Source organism: Microtus pennsylvanicus, chromosome 20 (assembly GCF_037038515.1).
Source record: "Microtus pennsylvanicus isolate mMicPen1 chromosome 20, mMicPen1.hap1, whole genome shotgun sequence".
Taxonomy (NCBI): domain Eukaryota; kingdom Metazoa; phylum Chordata; class Mammalia; order Rodentia; family Cricetidae; genus Microtus; species Microtus pennsylvanicus.
This window is the reverse complement of record NC_134598.1, coordinates 9656508-9676707: the sequence shown is the minus strand read 5'-3', so window position 1 is coordinate 9676707 and position 20200 is coordinate 9656508. Positions and strand designations below refer to the sequence as shown.

The window sequence follows — 20200 nt, the reverse complement described above, 5'->3', positions numbered from 1 at the left end:
CAAACCAAAGTTAATCAAAAGAGAGGGGGAAGGACACTCCATACTCATCAAAGGAACAATCCACCAAGACGACATCTCAGTTCTCAACATCTATGCCCCAAACACAAGGGCACCAAGGTTTGTAAAGAAAACATCTCTAAAGCTTAAATCACACATCAACCCTCACACATTGACAGTGGGAGATTTTAATACCCCACTCTCACCAATGGACAGGTCATCCAAACAAAAAAAAACAAACGAGAAACACTGGAGATAACAGAAATTGTGAACCAAATGGACCTGACAGATATCTACAGAACACTTCATCTGAACACAAAAGAATACACTTTCTTCTCAGCATCCTATGGAACATTCTCCAAAATCAACCACATACTTGGTCACAAAGCAAGTCTCAACATATATAAGAAAACTGAAATAACCCTGGCATCCTATCAGACCACCATCAAGTAAAGCTGGTTTTAAACAACAGAAAGCCTACAAACTCATGGAAACTGAATAACTCTTCACTGAATGATCACTGGGCCAAAGCAGAAAGAAATTAAAGACTTCCGAGAATTTGATGAAAAATGAACACACAGCATATCCAAACATACGGGACACAATGAAAATGGTACTAAGAGTAAAGTTCAAAGCACTAGTGCTTTCAAAAAGGAACTAAAGAGATCTCATACTAGCAACTTAACAGCACACCTAAAAGCTCTAGAACAAAAAGAAGCAAACACACACAAGAGTAGAAGGCATGAAATAATCAAACTAAAGGCTGAAATCAAGAAAACAAAGAGAGAACAATACAAATAAATCAATGAAACAAAAAGTTGGTTCTTTGGGGGGAAAAGTCAACAACATGAACAAACCCTTATAAAAACTAACTAAAAGAGAGAATATCCAAATTAACAAAATCAGAAATAAAAAGGGAATATAACAGATACGGAAGAAATCCAAAGAATCATTAGGTTATACTTCAAAAACCTGTACTCTACAAAATTGGAAAATCTAAAAGAAATGGACAATTTTCTTGATACCAGTTACCAAAACTAAATCAAGACCAGATAAACAATTTTAAAAGACCCATAACCTTTTAGAAGACAGAAGACATCATTAAAAGTCTCCCAACCAAAAGACCAGGGCCAGACAGTTTTAGCACCGAATTATACCAGACTTTCAAAGAGTTAATACCAATAAATCAAATTATCTCACAAAACAGAAACAGAAGGAACACTGCTAAATTCATTTTATGAGGCCACAGTCACCCAAATACCAAAGCATACAAAGATTCAAGAAAGAGAATTAGAGATCAATTTCCCTCATGAACATTAATGCAAAAACACTCAAAAATACTTGCAAACCGAATTCAAGAACACATCAAAAAGATCACCATGATCAAGTAGGCTTCATCCCAGAGATGGAGGGATAGTTCATTATATGAAAAATCTGGGGGCTGGAGAGATAGCTCAGAGGTTAAGAGCACTGACTGCTCTTCCAGAGGTCCTGAGTTCAAATCCCAGCAACCACATGGTGGCTCACAACCATCTGTAATGAGATCTGGTGCCCTCTTCTGGCCTGCAGGCATACATGGAGGCTTAACACTGTGTATATAATAAATAAATAAATCTTTAAAAAAAAGAAAAGAAAAAGAAAAATCTGTCAACATAATCCACCATACATAAAACTGAAAGAAAACCCACCGTCGTCTCACTAGACACTAAAAAAGCCTTTGACAAAATCCAACGCACTTTCATAAAAACCTTGGAGAAATCAGGAATTCAAGAGACACACCTAAACATAATAAAGGCAATTTACAGCAAGCCTATTGCCAACATCAAATTAAATAAACTCAAAGCAATTCCAGTAAAACAAGAAACAAGACAAGGATATCCACTCTCTCCTTATCTATTCAGTTTAGTGCTTGAAGTTCTAGCTAGAGCAATAAGACAACAAAAAAGATCAATATAAATTGAAAAGTCAAAGCATCGCTATTTGTAGATGATATGACACTATACTTAAGCGACCCCAAAAATTCTATCAGGAACTCCACAGCTGACAAACACCTTCAGAAAAGTGGCTGGATACAAGATTAACTCAAAAAAATCAGTAGCGTTCCTATATACAAATGACAAATGGGCCAAAAAAGAAGTCAGGGAAATCACACCAATACCCACAAATAATATAAAGTACCTTGGGGTAACTCTAACCAAGCAAGTGAAAGACTTGTGTGATAAAAACTTCAAATCTTTCCGGGTATTGGTGCACACCTTTAATCCTGGCACTCGGAGGCAGAGGCAGGTGGATCTCTGTGAGTTCAAGGCCAGCCTGGTCTACAGAGCAAGTTCCAGGACAGGCTCCAAAGCTACACAGAGAAACCCTGTCTTGAAAAACAAAAAACAAAAACAAAACAAACAAAAAAAAACCCCAAAACTTCAAGTCTTTGAAGAAGATTTCAAAAGATAGAAACATCTCCTATGCTTATGGGTTTGCAGAATTAACATAGTTTAAAAAAAAAAGGCCATCTTATCAAAAGCAATCTACAGATTCAACAATCTCCATCAAAATCCCAACAAACTTCTTTATAACCTTCAAAGAACAATACTCATTTTCATATGGAAAAACAAAAAACCTAGGACAGCTGTTTCCTTTACAATAAAAGAACTTCTGGAGGTTATCACCATCCCTGATTTCAAGCTATATTTATAGGGCTATAGTAATAAAAACTGCACGGTATCGGCATAGAAACAGCAGACAGGTTGATTGATGCAATCAAATTAAAGACCCAGACATACATACACACTCCTGTGAACACCTGATTTTTGGTGAAGAAGCCAGAAATATACAATGGAAAAAAACCAAGTATCTTCAACAAATGTTACTGGTCTAGCTGGATGTCAGCATGTAGAAGAAGGCAAATAGATCCATATCTATCACTCTGTACAAAACTCAAGTCCAAGCAGATTAAAGACCTCAACATAAAACCAGACACAATGAATCTGACAGAAGAGCAAATGGGGATAGCCTTGAACAAATGGGCACAGGATGTGTTCTGTCCAGAACACCAATAGTGCAGGCATTAAGATCAACAATCAATAAATGGAACTTCACTGGGTGGTGGTTGTGCATGCCTTTAATCCCAGTGCTTGGGAGGCAAAGGTAGGTGGATCTCTACAGAGCTAGTTCCAGGATAACCAGGGCTACACAGAGAGACACTGCCCCCCAAAAACAAGCAAATAAATGAGACTTCATGAAACTGAAAAGCTTCTGTAAGGCAAAAGATACCATCAAAAGGACAAAATGGCAGTCTACAGAATGGAAAAAGATTTTTGCCAATCCTACACCCAACAGAGGACTAATATCCAAAATATATAAAGAACTCAAGAAACTAGACATCAACAAATCAAATAACCCAATTAAAAAAATGGAGTACAGATCCAAACAAAGAATCAACACAGAATCTCAAATGACCGAGAAGCACTTAAAGAATGTTCAACACTAAGCAGTGGTGGTGTACACCTGTAATCCCAGCACTCAGGAGGCAGGGCAAGCAGATCTCTGAATTAGAGGCCAACCTGGTGTACAGAGTGAGTTCCAGGACAGCCAGAGCTACACAAAGAAACCCAGTCTCAAAAAAACAAAAAAAGAAATGTTCAACGTAAGTAGTCATCAGGTAAATACACATCAAAACAACTCTGAGATTCCATCTTATACCTGTCAGAATAGTTAAGATCAAAAACACACGTAACAGCTGATGCTGGAGAGGATGTGGAGCAAGGCAAACAACCACTCCTGCACTGCTGGTGAGAGTGCAAAATTATACAGACACTATGGAAATCAATACAGTGGTTTGCCAGAAAATTGGGAATCTACCTCAAGACCGAGGTCTACCACTCGTGGGCATACACCCAAAGGATGCTCTATCTTACCACAAGGACACTTGCTCAACTATGTTCACTGCAGTGTTAGTCATAATAGCCAGAAACTGGAAACAACGTAGATGTCCCTCAAGCGAAGAATGGATAAAGAAAATGTGGTACATTTACACAATGGAATATTACTTAGCTGTTAAAAAAAATAACATCATGAAATTTGCAGGCAAATGGATGGAACTAGAAAAAAAAATCACCCTGAGTGAGCCAATCCAGATCCAAAAAGATAAACACGGTATATACTCACTTATAAGTGGCTATTAGCCATAAAGTAAAAGATAATCATGCTACAATCCACAGATCCAGAGAAGCTAAGTAACAAGGAGGGCCCACGGGGGGGGATACATGGATCTCCCTGGGAAGGGGAAACAGATTTCATGGACTGGGGGCAGGAAAGGATGGGACAGGATAGGGGGAAAGAGTACTGGAAGAGACAACTGGAAGATGCAAGGAAGAAACAGAGTACAATGGAAACTCCTAGAAATCCATGAGGGTGACCCTAGTGAAGACCCCTAGTAATGGGGAATATGGAACCTGAACCAGACATCTTCTGTAACCATGCAAGGTTTCCAGTGGAAGAACTAGAACATCAACACAGCCACAAAACCTTCGACCTAAAATTAGTCATGCCTACAAGATGTGTTCAGGTAAAGTTGGCACAGAACTTGTGGAAGCACCCAACCGATAACTTGTCCAAATTGTGACCCACATCACAAGAGGGAGTCCATGCAGATATTGCCTGGAGGGCCAGGAACTAGAGTCTGAACAATCCAGAGACCAAGGATAGAACCATGATGGGTGGAAAAAGTCAATGAAATGATTCCTAATGATACTCTGCTATACTTATAGATCCAAACCTAGCACAATCATCATCCAGCATCTTATGGAAGCAGACGCAGAGACCCACAGCCAAACATTAGAGCTTGTGGAATCCTGCAAGAGCACAAGGATTGTAGGATCCAGAGGGGTCAAGGACACAAGAAAACAGCCAGCAGAATCACCTAACCATGGCTCAGAGGGGTTCAGAGAGACTGAAGTGACAACCAGGGAGCCTGTTTGGGTCTGAGCTGTATATATGTATATATCCTCTGTATATATGTTACGTTTGTGTAGCTTGATCTTCTTGTGGGACTCCTCACAGTGGGAATGGGGCCTGTTTCTGATCCTTGAGCCTGCTTTTTGGACCCTTTTCTTTCTACTGGGTTGCCCTGTCCAGCCTTAATAAGAGGGGAGGTACCTACTCTTATAACCTCACATGCCATCTTTGGTTGATCTCTCAGGAAGGCTTGCCCTTTTCGGAAGGGAAAATAAGGAGGAGTTGCTTTGGGGGCGAGCGGATGTGGAAGAAAGGACTGGGAGAAGAGAAAGGAAAAACTGAAGTAGGTATGCAATAAATAAGAAAAGAATTAAAAAAAAAAGCATGGCTAGTTGGGTACTGGGGTAAACATGATCAAAACTCATTATGTACATGTATGGGCATGTCAGTAATGTAACCCATCCCTATATACAATTACTACATGCTAATAAAAACATTTTTAAAAAGTAACTCTTCTGAGGAACTGGACAGTTTGTCTGGGGAGAGAGAAGGGACAGGAGCAAGCCCAAGAAGAGACTGGAAGGTAAATAGATCTGATTGATAGATAGATCCCAGGACAGGAGAGACCCTACTGCCATTCCAATACCAACACTGCTTTATCCGTTACTTTTCCCTGAATGTGAGTTTCCCTCAGGAGTCCCAAAATAAAGGACAACTTCTCTCACTCAAAATAGCTCAACATCAAATTCCAATTGTTTACATTTCACTCATTAACTTAATGTTGATTTTACCTTCATTCAATATTTACTTATCTGTATATTTCTTATTTAGGTTTTTTTCATACAAAAATACCAAATCAAAACAAAAAGTGTGCACATGCATACACACACACCCCACACAACAACAAGGAGTCCTTTTTGTGTTAGCCAACTACTCCTGAGCATGACACCTGTCCTGAAGTGTGGTTGATCACAGAAAACAGATTTTCCCTTTTCCAGCAGCGACCAATGGCAAATAGTTTCTTGGTTAGAGGTAGAACTTGGAATCCATTTCCCCTTCTCGGTGCTGGGATTTTGAGTGGTTTGAATTTCTGTGGGACTTGTTGACACTGCCATCACCCTTGCTGTGGTTTTGGAATCCCCTAGCACCACTGGCTCTTACAACCTCACCTCCTCTTCTCACAGATCCCTGAGCCTTGAGGGGTGGGAATGAGTGCTCCAAAGTCTCTCACTCTGCTGTGTGGGTCTGTGTGTTAATTGCCATGTGCTCTAAAGAGCAGCTTCTCTGATGTGGGCTGGGGGCAGCACTGACCAACAGGTACCGCAGTACAGGAGTCATTTTTTGCTATGTTCTTCTAGCCAAGTAACAACACTAGGCTTTGCCCTATGACTTATCTAGTCTCAGGTTCTTGGTCACTTTAGCAGTATGCGGTAAGAGTGGGTTTTTATATTAGTGCGTGTCAGTCTTACCTATCACAGCTAGTACATTTCTAAAAAAGAAAACGAACAAGTAATTGATATTTGTCTTCTTGTCTCTGAACAGCCTGAAACCCATCAATATATAATTTAGCAGCGATTTCATTACATAACTCTCTGCAGTAACATTACTTTTAATTTGATAATCAGCTTTATAGTACTAGGTAACTCTCATTAACCTAATGATGGAACTACCTAATGAGAAAGTACATTAATTAACAATCATATTCAAATCAAGAAAAAAAGAATTCTATTTTTAAAACATCCAAGCACGGCCAGAGATGGCTGAGCTATTTCAAGTGCTTGTTGTTCTCCCAGAGGACCTGCATTCTGTCCCCAGCACTCAAGTTGGACTGCTCACAACTATCTATAATTCCAGGTCCAGGGGATCCAAGGCCTGACTTTGGCCTCTGTAGGCACCACACAATATGGACAGAGACACATGGATACACACACTTAAAAAAAAAACCTGGGCATGGTGGCAAACACCTTTAATCCCATCACTTGGGAGGCAGAGGCAGCCAAGTGTGGCCAGTCTGGCCTACATATTGAGTTCTAGGCCAGGCAGCAATACATAGTGAGATCCTATTTCAAACAAACAAAATAAACATAAACAAAAGAAAGTCTAAAAAATATCTAAGCAGGCAACATCTAAGTCACATGGATCCTAGAAATGGGAATAGCAATACTTATAATTCTTACAATAAGAGTCAAACAATATTAGTGTCTTATCAAGTCCACACCTACCTGCTCAACAAGTCTCCACAAAAAAATAGTGTAAGTCCAAGGAAGAAAACAAGGAAAAATTTGGGGTCAAATCCTGAAACAAATAAAATTTTTGCTTAACAGAAGAATCAGTTAAAGGTATTTAAAAAAAAAAAGGAGACATTTGTATCATTGGTCAACTACAGCAAAGCAAATAGCCCAACTAAATGGCAGTATAGATACCACACAAATCCTGGGTATCCTTCCAAAGAGAAAACAGCATTAGGTTTCTGTCCAATCTATATCTTCCTGAGTATCTTATTCTTATTCTGGCTTCCTCTACTAAGGATTTAAAACAGACAAACAAAAAGTGACTAAGCTAAACAAGATGTTATCACTTCACACAGCTGCTCACAATGGGTCTCAGCCTTAAGTCACTTATAGGCAGGGAATTTGAGAAAGAGGCCTGGAACTTTGGGTGTGGGCCCTATGTCCTCCACGTGGCGTTCTTCTGGCCCAAGCACACCTCCCACTTTGCTTCACTATAGAGCACTGTGCTGAAAAAGTCTCCTTGCCAAACATATCTCACCCAGGACCAGGAGGCCAGGTAAAGACCCACTGGTGGCACACAGAGCATTCCACGGCTGTTACATTCGAAAGCTGAGTCTAAGGAAGGCACAGAAACAGACAGGAGCTGGCAGAATAATTAAATTATGAAGGAACACCAAAAGACAGGCTAACCCCACTGTTATGGATTATTATTTTAACTAGGCAAAATGTGTTACATTTGTTTATGCTGCAGAATCTTACTTAAAGGCACCTGATTGATCTAATAAAACTGAATGGTCAAAAAGAAAAAGCCTGGTACATTTGTCATGGGGACAGGAGGGGGGGTTGCAAATTGCTACTGGTCACGCTAAGGGGGAAACTGAGTAAGAGTGGTTGGATTCAAGGATCTCTTTCTAAAAAGAAAAAGGGGATATGGGAAAGACAGAAAGTAGATTATTGAATCTACTTTTAAACTAAAAAGCAACTATTAATTTCAAACATTTACATTGGTATGGATTTTTGTACATTGATACAAATTTAAGGTTACTTTTTTTTGCAACATACTGTATATATGTTGTTTGGGGTTTTTAGGGTTTGGTTTTTTTCCTTTCCTTTTAGTTATTTGTTTGTTTGTTTCTTTTGGTTTTTCAAGACAAGTTTTTTCTCTGTGTAGCTTTGGAGCCTGTCCTGGAACATGCTCTGTAGACCAGGCTGGCCTCAAACTCAGAGATCGGCCCACCTCTGCCTCTCAAGTGCTGGATTAAATGCGTGCGCCACCACCACCTGGCCTACATATATGTTTATACTCTTATTTAGGGTAATTAGAAATGCAGGTTAGTCATCAAATGTACCAGGCTTTTTTTTTTTTTTTTTTTTTTGGCCATTCAACAATCAAGTGCCTTAGGCAGGCAAGATGAAAACACATCTTTACCTAATTAAATGCAGCATTTAAAAAAAGTAACACACCTTTACACAGTTAATGTAATATTCTGCAGCACAAACAAACGTAACACATCTTTGCCTGGCCAAAATAGTATTCCACACCACCATACATAACCACAGAACCCGACTGTAGGACAACTGAAAGGGTATAACCCCTTGGTAGCAAAACCTACAAGCATGAACCCTGAGCAGTAACCAAGGAGAACCCAAATCAGGATCTGATGGAATCTACCTCCTCTAAAACTCTCTCTCCCACGTGCAGCAAATAAGCCTTAAACTATAGTGTCTTCATCTTATGATTCCACACGCACTCTTTGAGAATTACTAATTTTACTGCTTACTTTCCCTGTCTTCAAATATAGACCTGAACATAGTCAAGACATCTCCAGAAGGCATGGATACGACCGTCTGATAGACTCCAGTAGTGCTGACCATATCAACTCAGGACCTAGAGTCCTACAAGTGGTAGAGCCGTGGTCTAGTCAGGATTGTAATCAAAAACAAAGCGGTGTTGTCTTGGACTGCTCTCTCTCTCACTAACTACACCCTCCAAAGCTCTGTCCCAGCTCATTATAGAGTCCATCAGAAAACAGAGGTGAGACTTACTCCGGGTCACAATGACACTGTATTTGGTGTCCTTCTCTAAAATCTCAACTTTGAGGCAGGTTTTTGTGCTGTACAGACCCACGTTAACATAGGTGTCATTCAATTTCTCTTTTAAAAAGGAAGAAAAAAAGTTCCAAATACTAAACTGCTCTAGCTCCTTCAGCTTCTCCTCACTGTCCACCTGGGTGACTCGGACCAGTTTGGAGCTATTTACCCGGACCTGCAACACAAAAGAAATGAGGATGAAAAAGGAAATTTTCATAAACATAATTTTTAAAACTCTCACTGGAAACATACAGATGTAGCAAAAACATGACTTGGAAAATGATGTTGCTCTAACAGAGGCAGCTGCCACAATTTCTTATTAATATGGTCTGAATCACTATTAGGCCAGAAAAGGGGGTGGAGGGGGGATGTTCCCAAGTAGAAAGAATATCAATACAGCTATTTATGAGATCATACAAAGCAAGGATTTGAAATATTCAGAAAATTGCCAGTCGTAAACAGTCCCAGAAAACTGAAAATGTTCTCCTAATGACAGGCTGAGAAGTTCATGCATTGTCACAATCACTGATTATAGATAAACGTTGGTTATAATGTGCCCCAGATACATTTTATAATGTGCCCCAGAATTTTCTATCAGAAAATTTAAAAAAAAATTTAAAGAGCCCACAAGCCCAACTCTCATGTGTTGATATGAACAGCAAACACCCTCATCGGTGTCTGTGTTACTGCATAGTTACTGCAGAACCTCCACAAGGTTCCTTTTGTTCAATCACAGCCAGAAACTCTTGTTTGACAGTGTTATGAAATAAAAGAGACCAAAGTCATTCTACTCAGAGGAAACTTCTCTCACAGAATCAAAACAGAACAGGAACCACAAGACAAGAGTTTACACTCAGACAGACACACCATATTCCAGGCCAAAGAAGCACAAGACATTTCAAAGAGCCACGTGTGTGGACGCTCCAGAAGGGAGGAAGCAAAATGAAGAAAGAAGAAAAAAACGTTCTCTCAGGATCACAGACCTCCAAGCTGGGAAGGGAACTGAGATGTCCTGGGGGAAGGGCTTCCAATTACCTGTATCCGTGTCCATATATCATACCACTTTGGGATAAGCACATTTTTATAACAGAATTGTTGACTGGAATTCATATCAACTTGGGATTCCTGAAGCATGACCACATTTACATCAATTCCAGCTTTATGAGAAAAAAAAAAAGAGAAACAAGAACTAAGTAGAACATAACAGCTTAACCATAACTCGTGTTATAAAAAGATAAACTGACACTTTACATGCTTGGGATTAAAATATGAACCAGACCAAAAAAAGAAAAACTGAGATGAAAGAAGAAATAAAAGTTTTATCTCTGTACAATTTGCATGTGTGCACACACTCACGTGTGCTTGCTTACAATTGACTATAGGATATCAAATACACTAAACATACACTGTCATTGACTTACACTATACTTACAAATAGTTAACATTACATTAACTCTGAATAAAAGCTACTTTTTAAATTTTATTTTACGTGTATCCATGTTTTGCCTGTGTGTCTGTTCACCACATGAGTAATGTGCCCACAGATGCCCGAGGGGACATCAGATACCCTACAACTGGAGTTACATGTGGTTTGAGTCCCCGTGTGGGCCCTGGGAACCAAACTTTTAAGTATTTCTCTGCAGAGTATGCTCTGTGTAACCCACCGAACAACACGATGTGGTAGACATTTTCATAATCTGTATTTTACAAACAAGAAAATGATGTCTAGGGAAAATTCCTGAAGTCACACAGCTAGTAAACAGTCTGCGATCCTCACACCCAAGAGCCCTACTTCCACCTTAAGCATAAATACTCTTCCTCTCTTATAACAGGGTAAAGTGACCTAAACTAACCCATCTGTTGGTGTCATCCACTCCTTTTCTGAGCAGGGTAGACGGAACTGGCAGAGGTTTTGTTGGATTCAAGAGCCATCAAGTGGGTACTAAGGACTGCAAGGACGCTGCTCTGCCCCAGTCAAGAGCAGCCAGACTACCCAGCACCCCAGGGGGTCAAACCACAAGACTCTGGCTCAGTTTGTAATTATTCTTAGTAATTCAAGATTTGAGAGAAACCACTCTCCCCCACCTTCCCTGACACAAACATGTAAATAACTTTTTTCTTTGTGGTATTAAAGATTAAACCCAGAACCTCAATGCTATGCAAAGAAACCCTGTGCCAAAAAAAAAAAAAAAAACACAAAAAGCATGAATGCCCACTAAGCTAAATTAGTTTTATTTATTTAATTTAAAAAAGAAAAAACAATTTCCTTATATTTATTTCCTTTGGTGGGGAAGCGTGTCATAGACTGGAGGCCAGAGGCCAACTTCTCGGAGTCAATTCTCTTCACCCACCACACGGCTCTTAGGGATTCAATTCAGGTGGTTACATTTGATGGGCAAAAGCACCTTTACCCACTGGGCCATCTTGCTAGCCAAAATCATTTTAGGTGAAAACTAAGACTAACTTTTTTTTTCATTGCTGAGAACCCACAGTGCTTTTTTTCCCCTAGAGTGCCATAAAGTTCCTAGGCAACTTTATCACTGAGAGACACTTCAACCCCAAACTAAGACTAACTTTGAAGTGGGTAAAGCATTTGCCATTCATGAGGACCTGAGTTCAAATCTCCAGCACCTGGATAATGCCAGGCACAGTAGTACATCTATAATCCGAGTGCTCCTACAGCAAGGTGAAGTTGGAGACGGAATCCCTAGAAGAATGTGGCTGGTGGAAGCAGCAGCAAATGAGATCTTGTTTCAAACAACGTGGAAGGCTAAAGACCAGCACTGAAGACTGTCCTCTGACCTCCACTCAAACACCACAACATGGGCTGGAAAGATGGCTCAGAGGTTAAGAGCATTGCCTGCCCTTCCAAAGGTCCTGAGTTCAAATCCCAGCAACCACATGGTGGCTCACAACCATCTGTAATGGGGTATGGTGCCCTCTTCTGGCCTGCAGGCATACACACAGACAGAATATTATATACATAATAAATAAATAATTATTAAAAAAACCATGTACATACGCGTGCGCGCGCGCGCGTACACACACACACACAGAGAAAGAGCCATGCTGTATAACAGCATGCATCTGTAACCCCAGCACTGGAGGGCAGTGACAGACACTCTGGCCAGCTCATTGGTCTAGTTGAATCAGTGAGCTCCAGTGAAAGACCCTGTCTCAAAAAGGAAGATGGAGCCAGGAATGGGCACATAACTTTAATCCCAGCACTTGGGAGACAAAGGTAGGTGGATCTCTGAGTTTGAGGCCAGTCTGGTCTACATAGTGAAGTCCAGGAAAGCCAGGACTACATAATAGAAAAGAAAAAAGAGAAAATAAGTAACTGAGAAAGATATGTGATGTTGGCTTCTGGTCTCCACATGAACATGTGCACAAACCACATACATACATACACACACACACACACACACACACACACACAAGTCCAATAAGAATCCATCACTTCGGGCTGGAGAGATAGCTCAGTGGTTAAGAGCTATAAATAAATCATAAATACATTTATAAATAAATTTTATAAATAAATTTATAAATACATCATAAATAAATAAATAAATAAATATTAAAAAAAAGAATCCATCACTTCCTTAAAACAAAGTTCAGTCTATTTACAAAACTCCAAGTAAAAACATGTATTACCAAACCAATATTATACTTATTAGCAACCATTCTCTCACCTTTTAAAGCCCATTACTATTTTGCCAAGTGGGAAATGAGATACAAACAATGTGTTGATAACGCCAGCCATTTGAAACCTTATTGCCAGGAAAAGCTACTTAACTTAAATTCTACAGTGGGGCAGCACATACTGCTACACTTCTTTTTTTTTAATATTTATTTATTTATTATGTATACAATATTCTGTCTGTATGCCTGAAGGCCAGAAGAGGGCGCCAGACCTCTTTACAGATGGTTGTGAGCCACCATGTGGTTGCTGGGAATTGAACTCAGGACCTTTGGAAGAGCAGGCAATGCTCTTAACCACTGAGCCATCTCTCCAGCCCCACTGCTACACTTCTGTAATCCCAGCAAGCAGGAGGCAGAGACTGCTAGATCTCGTTTGAGTTTGAAGCTAGCCTAGTCCACGTAGTGAGCTCCAGGCCAGCTACATAGTGAGAGGCTACATAGTGAGACCCTGCTTCAAAACAAACAAAGTTGTACAATAAGTGCTGGAGAGATCAGCAGTTAAGAGCACTGGCTGCTCTTCCAGACACCAGGATTCAATTCCCAGCATTCATATAACTTCAGTTCTAGGGAATCTCTTCTGGTCTCAGTGGGTATCAGGCATGCACATGGTTCACAGACATACATGCAAACAAATATCCATACACAGAAAGTAAATAAATTCTTGGGACTGAACAGATGGCTCAGAGGTTAAGAGCACTGGCTGCTCTTCCAGAGGTCCTGAGTTCAATTCCCAGCAACCACATGGTGGTTCACAATCATCTACAATGAGGTCTGATGCCCTCTTCTGGCCTACAGGCCAATACATGCAGGTAGAACACTGTATATATAATAAATCTTTAAGAAAAGAAATTAGACACTCCAATATTATGTCTTAAAGAGATATCCAATAAGATAGCTCTGCAAGTAAAGGCATTTGTCACCAAGTCTCAAGTTTTATGAGCAGGACTCAGGGAAAGAAGCCACCTGACTCCCACAGGCTGTCCTCTGACCTCCACATGAAGGTGGTGCGGCACACATGCTCACACCCACACTCACAATCATAAATAAATAATAAGTTGCAATAAAAAAGTTAACTGCTATGCTGCATAGTTTTATAACAACTTGACACAGGCTAGAGTCATCGGAAAGGAGGGCGCCTCAGCTGAGGAAATGACTCCACGAGAATGGGCTGTAAACAAGCATGGAGAGTATTTTCTTATTCAGGGACTGATGGGGAAGGCACAGCCTATTGTGGGTGGTGCCATCCCTGGGCTGGTGTTCCTGGGTTCCATAGGAAAGCAGGCTGAGCAAGCCCTGAGGAGCAAGCAGGTAAGCAGCACCCCACCAGGGCCTCTGTATCAGCTCCTGCCTCCAGGTTCCTGCCTGGCTTGAATCCCTGCCCTGATTTCCTTCCATAACACACAGCAATGTGGAAGTGTAAGCTGTGTTTCATTACTTCAGTGATAACCCTAACTAGGAAAAGTGCATTCTCCATCCAAATAAAATCAAAGCTTAACCTTCCCCACTTGGATTAAGCTCCACCTTAACTCACTGAGTCATTAAGCTGACCACAAAAACCGCCATTTTTCCAGGCTCCTACAGGTAATTCCAAATCCACGAGCACAGAGTCGGCCCTAGTTCAACTTAATGAGTGCCAAAACAAACACACAAATACAGGAAAGGGACCTGCAGGGAGGAACACGGGCCGAGTGGGGCCAGACAGAGTGGGAGGAAAAAGGTAATCAGAACAGACTGTGCACATGTATGAATCTGTCAAACAACAGATTTAATAAAAATTATTTTTAAAACATACCATCTTCAATCAGTGGGTTTAGTAAAGTATTGTTAAATTTCATGCCAGGACAAATGAATTATTTGAAAAATAAAATCCATCCAGATCCTCGCCTCACACCAAATACCACAATAAATTATAAATAAAAAAAAAAGAGACATGGATGCCTTAGTAAGACCTTGTTCAAAAATAAAAGGGCGCCGGGTGATGGTGGCGCACGCCTTTAATCCCAGCACTCGGGAGACAGAGGCAGGCGGATCTCTGTGAGTTCGAGGCCAGCCTGGTCTACAAGAGCTAGTTCCAGGACAGGCACCAAAAAGCTACGGAAAAACCCTGTCTCGAAAAACCAAAAATAAATAAAAGGGCTGAAACTGTAGTTCAGTGGTAGAGCACTAACACTGAATGCTTCGGGCCCTAGGTTCAATTCCCAGCTTTGCTAATAATAATTTGCAAAAAAAAAAAAAAATTATTTAATAGTTATCCTCCAAAAACCAAAATTATCAATTTAACTTTAGAGAGCTCTTTTATCTTATTATTATCATTACTATGTCTATGCGTATATACACATGGTATGTGTGAATGGGTGTGCGCACATCCTAGCACACATGTAGAGATCAGAGGACACTTTTGGGAGTCAGTTATCTCCTCCCATTATTGGTTTCATCAACTCAGGTCACCCATTTTGTGTGGCAAATTCTGTTTACCGTCATAATTACCTCACTAGCCTGCAAATCTTTTTTTTTTTTTTATTTTCGAGACAGGGTTTCTCCGTAGCTTTTTGGTTCCTGTCCTGGAACTAGCTCTTGTAGACCAGGCTGGTCTCGAACTCACAGATATCCACCTGCCTCTGCCTTCCGAGTGCTGGGATTAAAGGCGTACACCACCATCGCCCGGCTAGCCTGTAAATCTTTTTTTTTAAAGATTTATTTATTTATTATGTATACAACATTCCTTCATGTATGCTTGCATGCCAAAAGAGGGCACCAGATCTCATTATAGATGGCTGTGAGCCACCATGTGGTTGCTGGGAATTGAACTCAGGACCTCTGGAAGAGTAGTCAGTGCTCTTAACCTCTGAGCCATCTCTCCAGCCCTAGCCTGTAAATCTTATGTATAAATCCAAATAATGAAATCAAATGACCATATATAAAATATAAACCTTACCAAGCACACATGTGGTGCAAATACAAACACTCACACATAAAATAAACCCAATTTGAAAAAAATTAAGGCCTGGAGAGATGGCTCAGAAATAAGAGCACTGCTGCTCTTACAGAGGTCCTGAGTTCAATTCCCACCAACCACACAGCGGCTCACAGCCATCTGTACTGAGATCTGGTGCCAAGGCATGCATGCAGACAGAACACCGTATAAATCTTAAATCTTAAAAAATTTTAAAGGGTGAAAATAAACTCAGAAATTTTATTTATTTTAAAATTATACAAAAGTCCTTATAAATAAAATTCACAGTGCTGGAGGTGTAGTTTGGTAGAGCTCATGCCTGGTTGAGTGTGAAGTCCTCAATTTGACTTCTAGCACACAAAAGATAATTTTCTTACAATTTTATAACTAGGCATGGCTGCATACAGATGCACATCTTATAATCTCAGCACACGTAGGAAGTAGAGACAGGAGGAAGAATTCAAAGTCATTCTTGATACGTAGGCTACAAAAGCCTGGCTCAAAAAATTAAAGTATAGCCGGGCGGTGGTGGCGCACGCCTTTAATCCCAGCACTTGGGAGGCAGAGGCAGGCGGATCTCTGTGAGTTCGAGACCAGCCTGGTCTACAAGAGCTAGTTCCAGGACAGGCTCCAAAACCACAGAGAAACCCTGTCTCGAAAAACCAAAAAAAAAAAAAAAAAAAAATTAAAGTATAAATACTCAGAAGAGGCCGTGAACAAAGGACATACACACCGCAGAACTTTCAAGTCTGAAGCTGGGGAGCTGGGTCGGTAGTAAAGGACCCGCGTTCAGATAGTCAGCGCACACATGAAGCCAGGTGCAGTGCTGGGGACAGAGTCCACAAGGAGCTTGCTGGCCAGCCAGTCTAACCAAATCTCTAAGATGCAGGCCCAGTGAGGGAGCTTGTCTCAAAATTGGGGTAGATAGGAACTGAAATAGTCAACAGATGCCAACCTTCAGCCTACAGCACTCACATGTGCACACGAACCCTGATTGCACTCAAACACAAGAACACATACAAATGCAATCAACTGCAAGGATTTTGCCTACTTCTTTATACCTAACTGTATTAATACTTGCCAAATAGTCTAAAACACAAATTATTTTTAAAATTAAATGTTTCCAAAATTTCTAGAGACAAGAAACCAACCTTTTGATAAATTCCATTCTACCGTTGGGAGTACCTGGTAGAAACCAACGAGGCTGCTCTTTATAGCTAACCCCCACATAATCCGGCGATCATTCCCTGAGCCGTCCCTGGAGACTACTTTACAGCAAATGAGGAGGCCCCTGGTTCTGCCCTGCCAGGAGCAACTTTGGGGTCTAGCTTACGATGCTTTTTGTGTGTGTGTGATGCGCGTGACCCCAGCATTCTGGGGGCTGAGACAGAAAGGGCTTGAGTTGCAGGACAGCCAGGACTACACAATGAATTTCAAAGCAGCCTAGCGACATGGTAAGCCCCCACCTCAATGAAAGGGCAGGGAAGTGATCAGAAAAGTTTGCTTTAGGTTTCTTAATTATTGTCCGTTTGTTTCAAAGCACAGTCTCACTATGTAGCCCTAGCTGTCCTGGAACTCACTATGTAGACCAGGCTGGCCTCAAACTCAAGAGATCCACCTGCCTTGGGGTTCCGAGTGCTGGGAGTAAGATCGAGTGCCACTATGCCCAGCTTTTTGCGTTCGGTTTCAATCCCCAGTATCCTGTACAAGAAACTTCAAAGACGAGAACTGTTGATTGTTCTTAATATTTTCTTATTTCTTCACAACCCAAGGCCCCATTTCAAAAGTTCACCCAGGTAATAATTCTTCCAAATGTTGTTTTAGGTTTCCAGGACCTGCATCTGGCAAAGTAGGTTTTCCTGGATACCTGCTCCCTTCGCAAAACTAAGTCTTCAGTCCCTTTTGAACAACTTATGTATTGGTGTGTTAAATTATCTTAAAGCCGCAAGCGAGAGCATGTGATGGGCAGGAACGGAAGGGGGCGATATGAGTCCGTATCGTGTGTTTATAAGCGCTGATTATTCTCTGGGGCTGCTACTCCCTCCAGTGGACGTTTGCAAACATTGCTTATCTCCCCGTCCACTACTGTAACAAGGCGGTAAGAAAAACATCTATTTCTTGCAAACATTTTAATTTTTCTGGACTGGAGCACAAAATAAGTTTCCTACCCAGTCCAGAGTTGATTGTTCAACAGAGGGTACATAATGACAGCGCTAGGAAGAAGGAATAAACTGTCATACTCAAAACTGGTGGCTCTTCTATCTCTTCTGGGCCACTGCACTACAATGACCATCCCAGGACTGTTAGGGCGGCTCTTAAGAAGAGCCGGTGGTGGCGCACGCCTTTAATCCCAGGACTCGGGAGACGGAGGCAGGCGGATCTCTGTGAGTTCGAAGCCAGCCTGGTCTACAGGGCGAATTCCAGAAAAGCTAGGGCTACACTGAGAGACCCAGCCTCGGAAAAGCATGTCCATCTGGGGTTAGTCTTCTCTACTCCACGGTGTCGGGACAGCACCCATCTCCCGGAGGTTGCGGTCAGGAAACTGAAGGCGAAACGGTCCCCATACCTCCTCCGTGTTAACCGGAGGCTCGGGGGACCTAGCGGCAGCACGCAGCCCCCAAAGGGGTCCCCAAGCCCAGGCCTCCCTCCCTGGGACCGCCGAAGGCTCTCGGGAAGCAGCCCCAGGTCACCCCTCAGCCGGGATGAGCTCGGCAAGCCGCGCCGCTCGGCGGAGTAACGGGCCGCGCCCCGGGATAAACTCTCTCTTCCCAAAACAACGCCCTCGCGGCGCCCGCCAGGCACGGCAGCCCGAGTGGTACCTGAGCCGCAGACCACGCAGCCGAAGAGGACGAAGAGCAGCCACGCGGCCCCGCGGCCCCACGGGCCCCCGCACCGGGGCCAGGGACCAACCGCCGACCAGCCCGCCACTTTGATTCCTCCCGCCATGGCTGCCTCACGCCGCCTCCTCCTCACGAGCCCCTCCTCAGAAACCGTCCCCGGACAGGCAGCGCCAGCAGCCAATCAGAGGCGAGACCCGCCCCTAGGAGCCACACCTCCTAACAACCCCAACCCTAGCAATGGCGACAGGAAGCTCCCACCCTTTACCCAACCTGCTTCCGGCCCCGGTTTATTTACAAGTGAGATTGATGGTAAAGTTGCCCAATAGAAAGTCAGAATGGGAGAGGCCCTTCTGGACTGCAGCTTCCCATCGGAACCCGAATTCTTTCGGCTTTTTCTTTTCCTTTCTACGTCGATCTTTTTATTATAGGCAAGCCGATGCTAACTTTGGCTTTTTTTTTTTCCTTACGAGAAATTCAGATGTGACAGTTTCTTAAGGTAAAACGATTGACACCCTGTCCCCAAAGTTCTGACAAGATTTCAGCCTAAAGTACAGAAATATTGTGCGTTGTCAAGGTTTTGTAGGCATAAACGACGTTTTAAAATGTAGTGTAGAAAAAAAAAAAAGACGTAGCGTAGAGCTGAGAATGTACCCCGATAGTTAAGCACGGTCAAGTATTGCAAGGCACTAACTGCGATCTGCAGTACTACAAAACGAACAGAAAACAAGATCTGAAAACGTAATTTCTTAGTTCCCTTTTTTTGACGGAGGATGTAGCTGGACCATGCTCACGGCCCTGGTTTCGATCACCAGCGCCGCGGAAATAAAGCCTAAGTCACACGGCGGAGGGATGGTTTTGGACCAAAAGAGGTGACAATCAAGACGGGGTTCACCATCTCCATTTAAAAGGAAGTTAAGGCTAAGAGAGACAATGGAAAGACAAAAGTAGTTCTGAGCTCACATCTAAGTACTTTCTGCGTCTTAGGCTGCCTCCCACTACACGCCATTGCCTTTGTGGTCCAGGCAGTACTTGCAGAAATTGAAGCACTTAAAAATAAAAAAAATAAAACTCAAGATGGGTAGGAGAGAATTCACTCAATATTTGTAATTCCTTCATTTGGGAAATTGAGACTGTAGGATTGCTGAGAATTGAAGACTAGCTGGGATTATAGAGTTTAAGTCCTGAGAGCCTGTGTCGTGTGTGTGTGTGTGTTTATACACACACATTTATACATCCACAACACACATATATATAGCCTATCAAGATAGATAGCTCAGTGTGTAAAAGTGTTTATAACTCAAGCCTTGAGTTCCATCCCCAGAACCTACACTGTAGAAGAAAACCAACTCCTGTTCCCACAGGTTGTACTCTGATCTCATCCATACTGATTCTGTGGCCCACAAACATCACCCCCCACCTCTCCCCCACCCCCA

At 41.9% G+C, this 20200-nt stretch overlaps 1 protein-coding gene across 1 annotated transcript in view; it reads right to left on the bottom strand.

The window, feature by feature from the left end:
* Positions 1-18906, bottom strand: part of Nemp1 (nuclear envelope integral membrane protein 1) — a 29914-nt gene extending 11008 nt beyond the window's left edge. The window contains exons 1-4 of the mRNA XM_075954856.1: positions 18747-18906; positions 10308-10429; positions 9228-9447; positions 7173-7245 (exon numbers count right to left, since the gene is read on the bottom strand). Of these exons, the coding sequence (XP_075810971.1) occupies positions 7173-7245; positions 9228-9447; positions 10308-10429; positions 18747-18873 (542 nt within the window). The 5' untranslated portion in view covers positions 18874-18906. The remainder of the gene's footprint in view (positions 1-7172; positions 7246-9227; positions 9448-10307; positions 10430-18746) is intronic.
* Positions 18907-20200: the final 1294 nt, after the last annotated feature.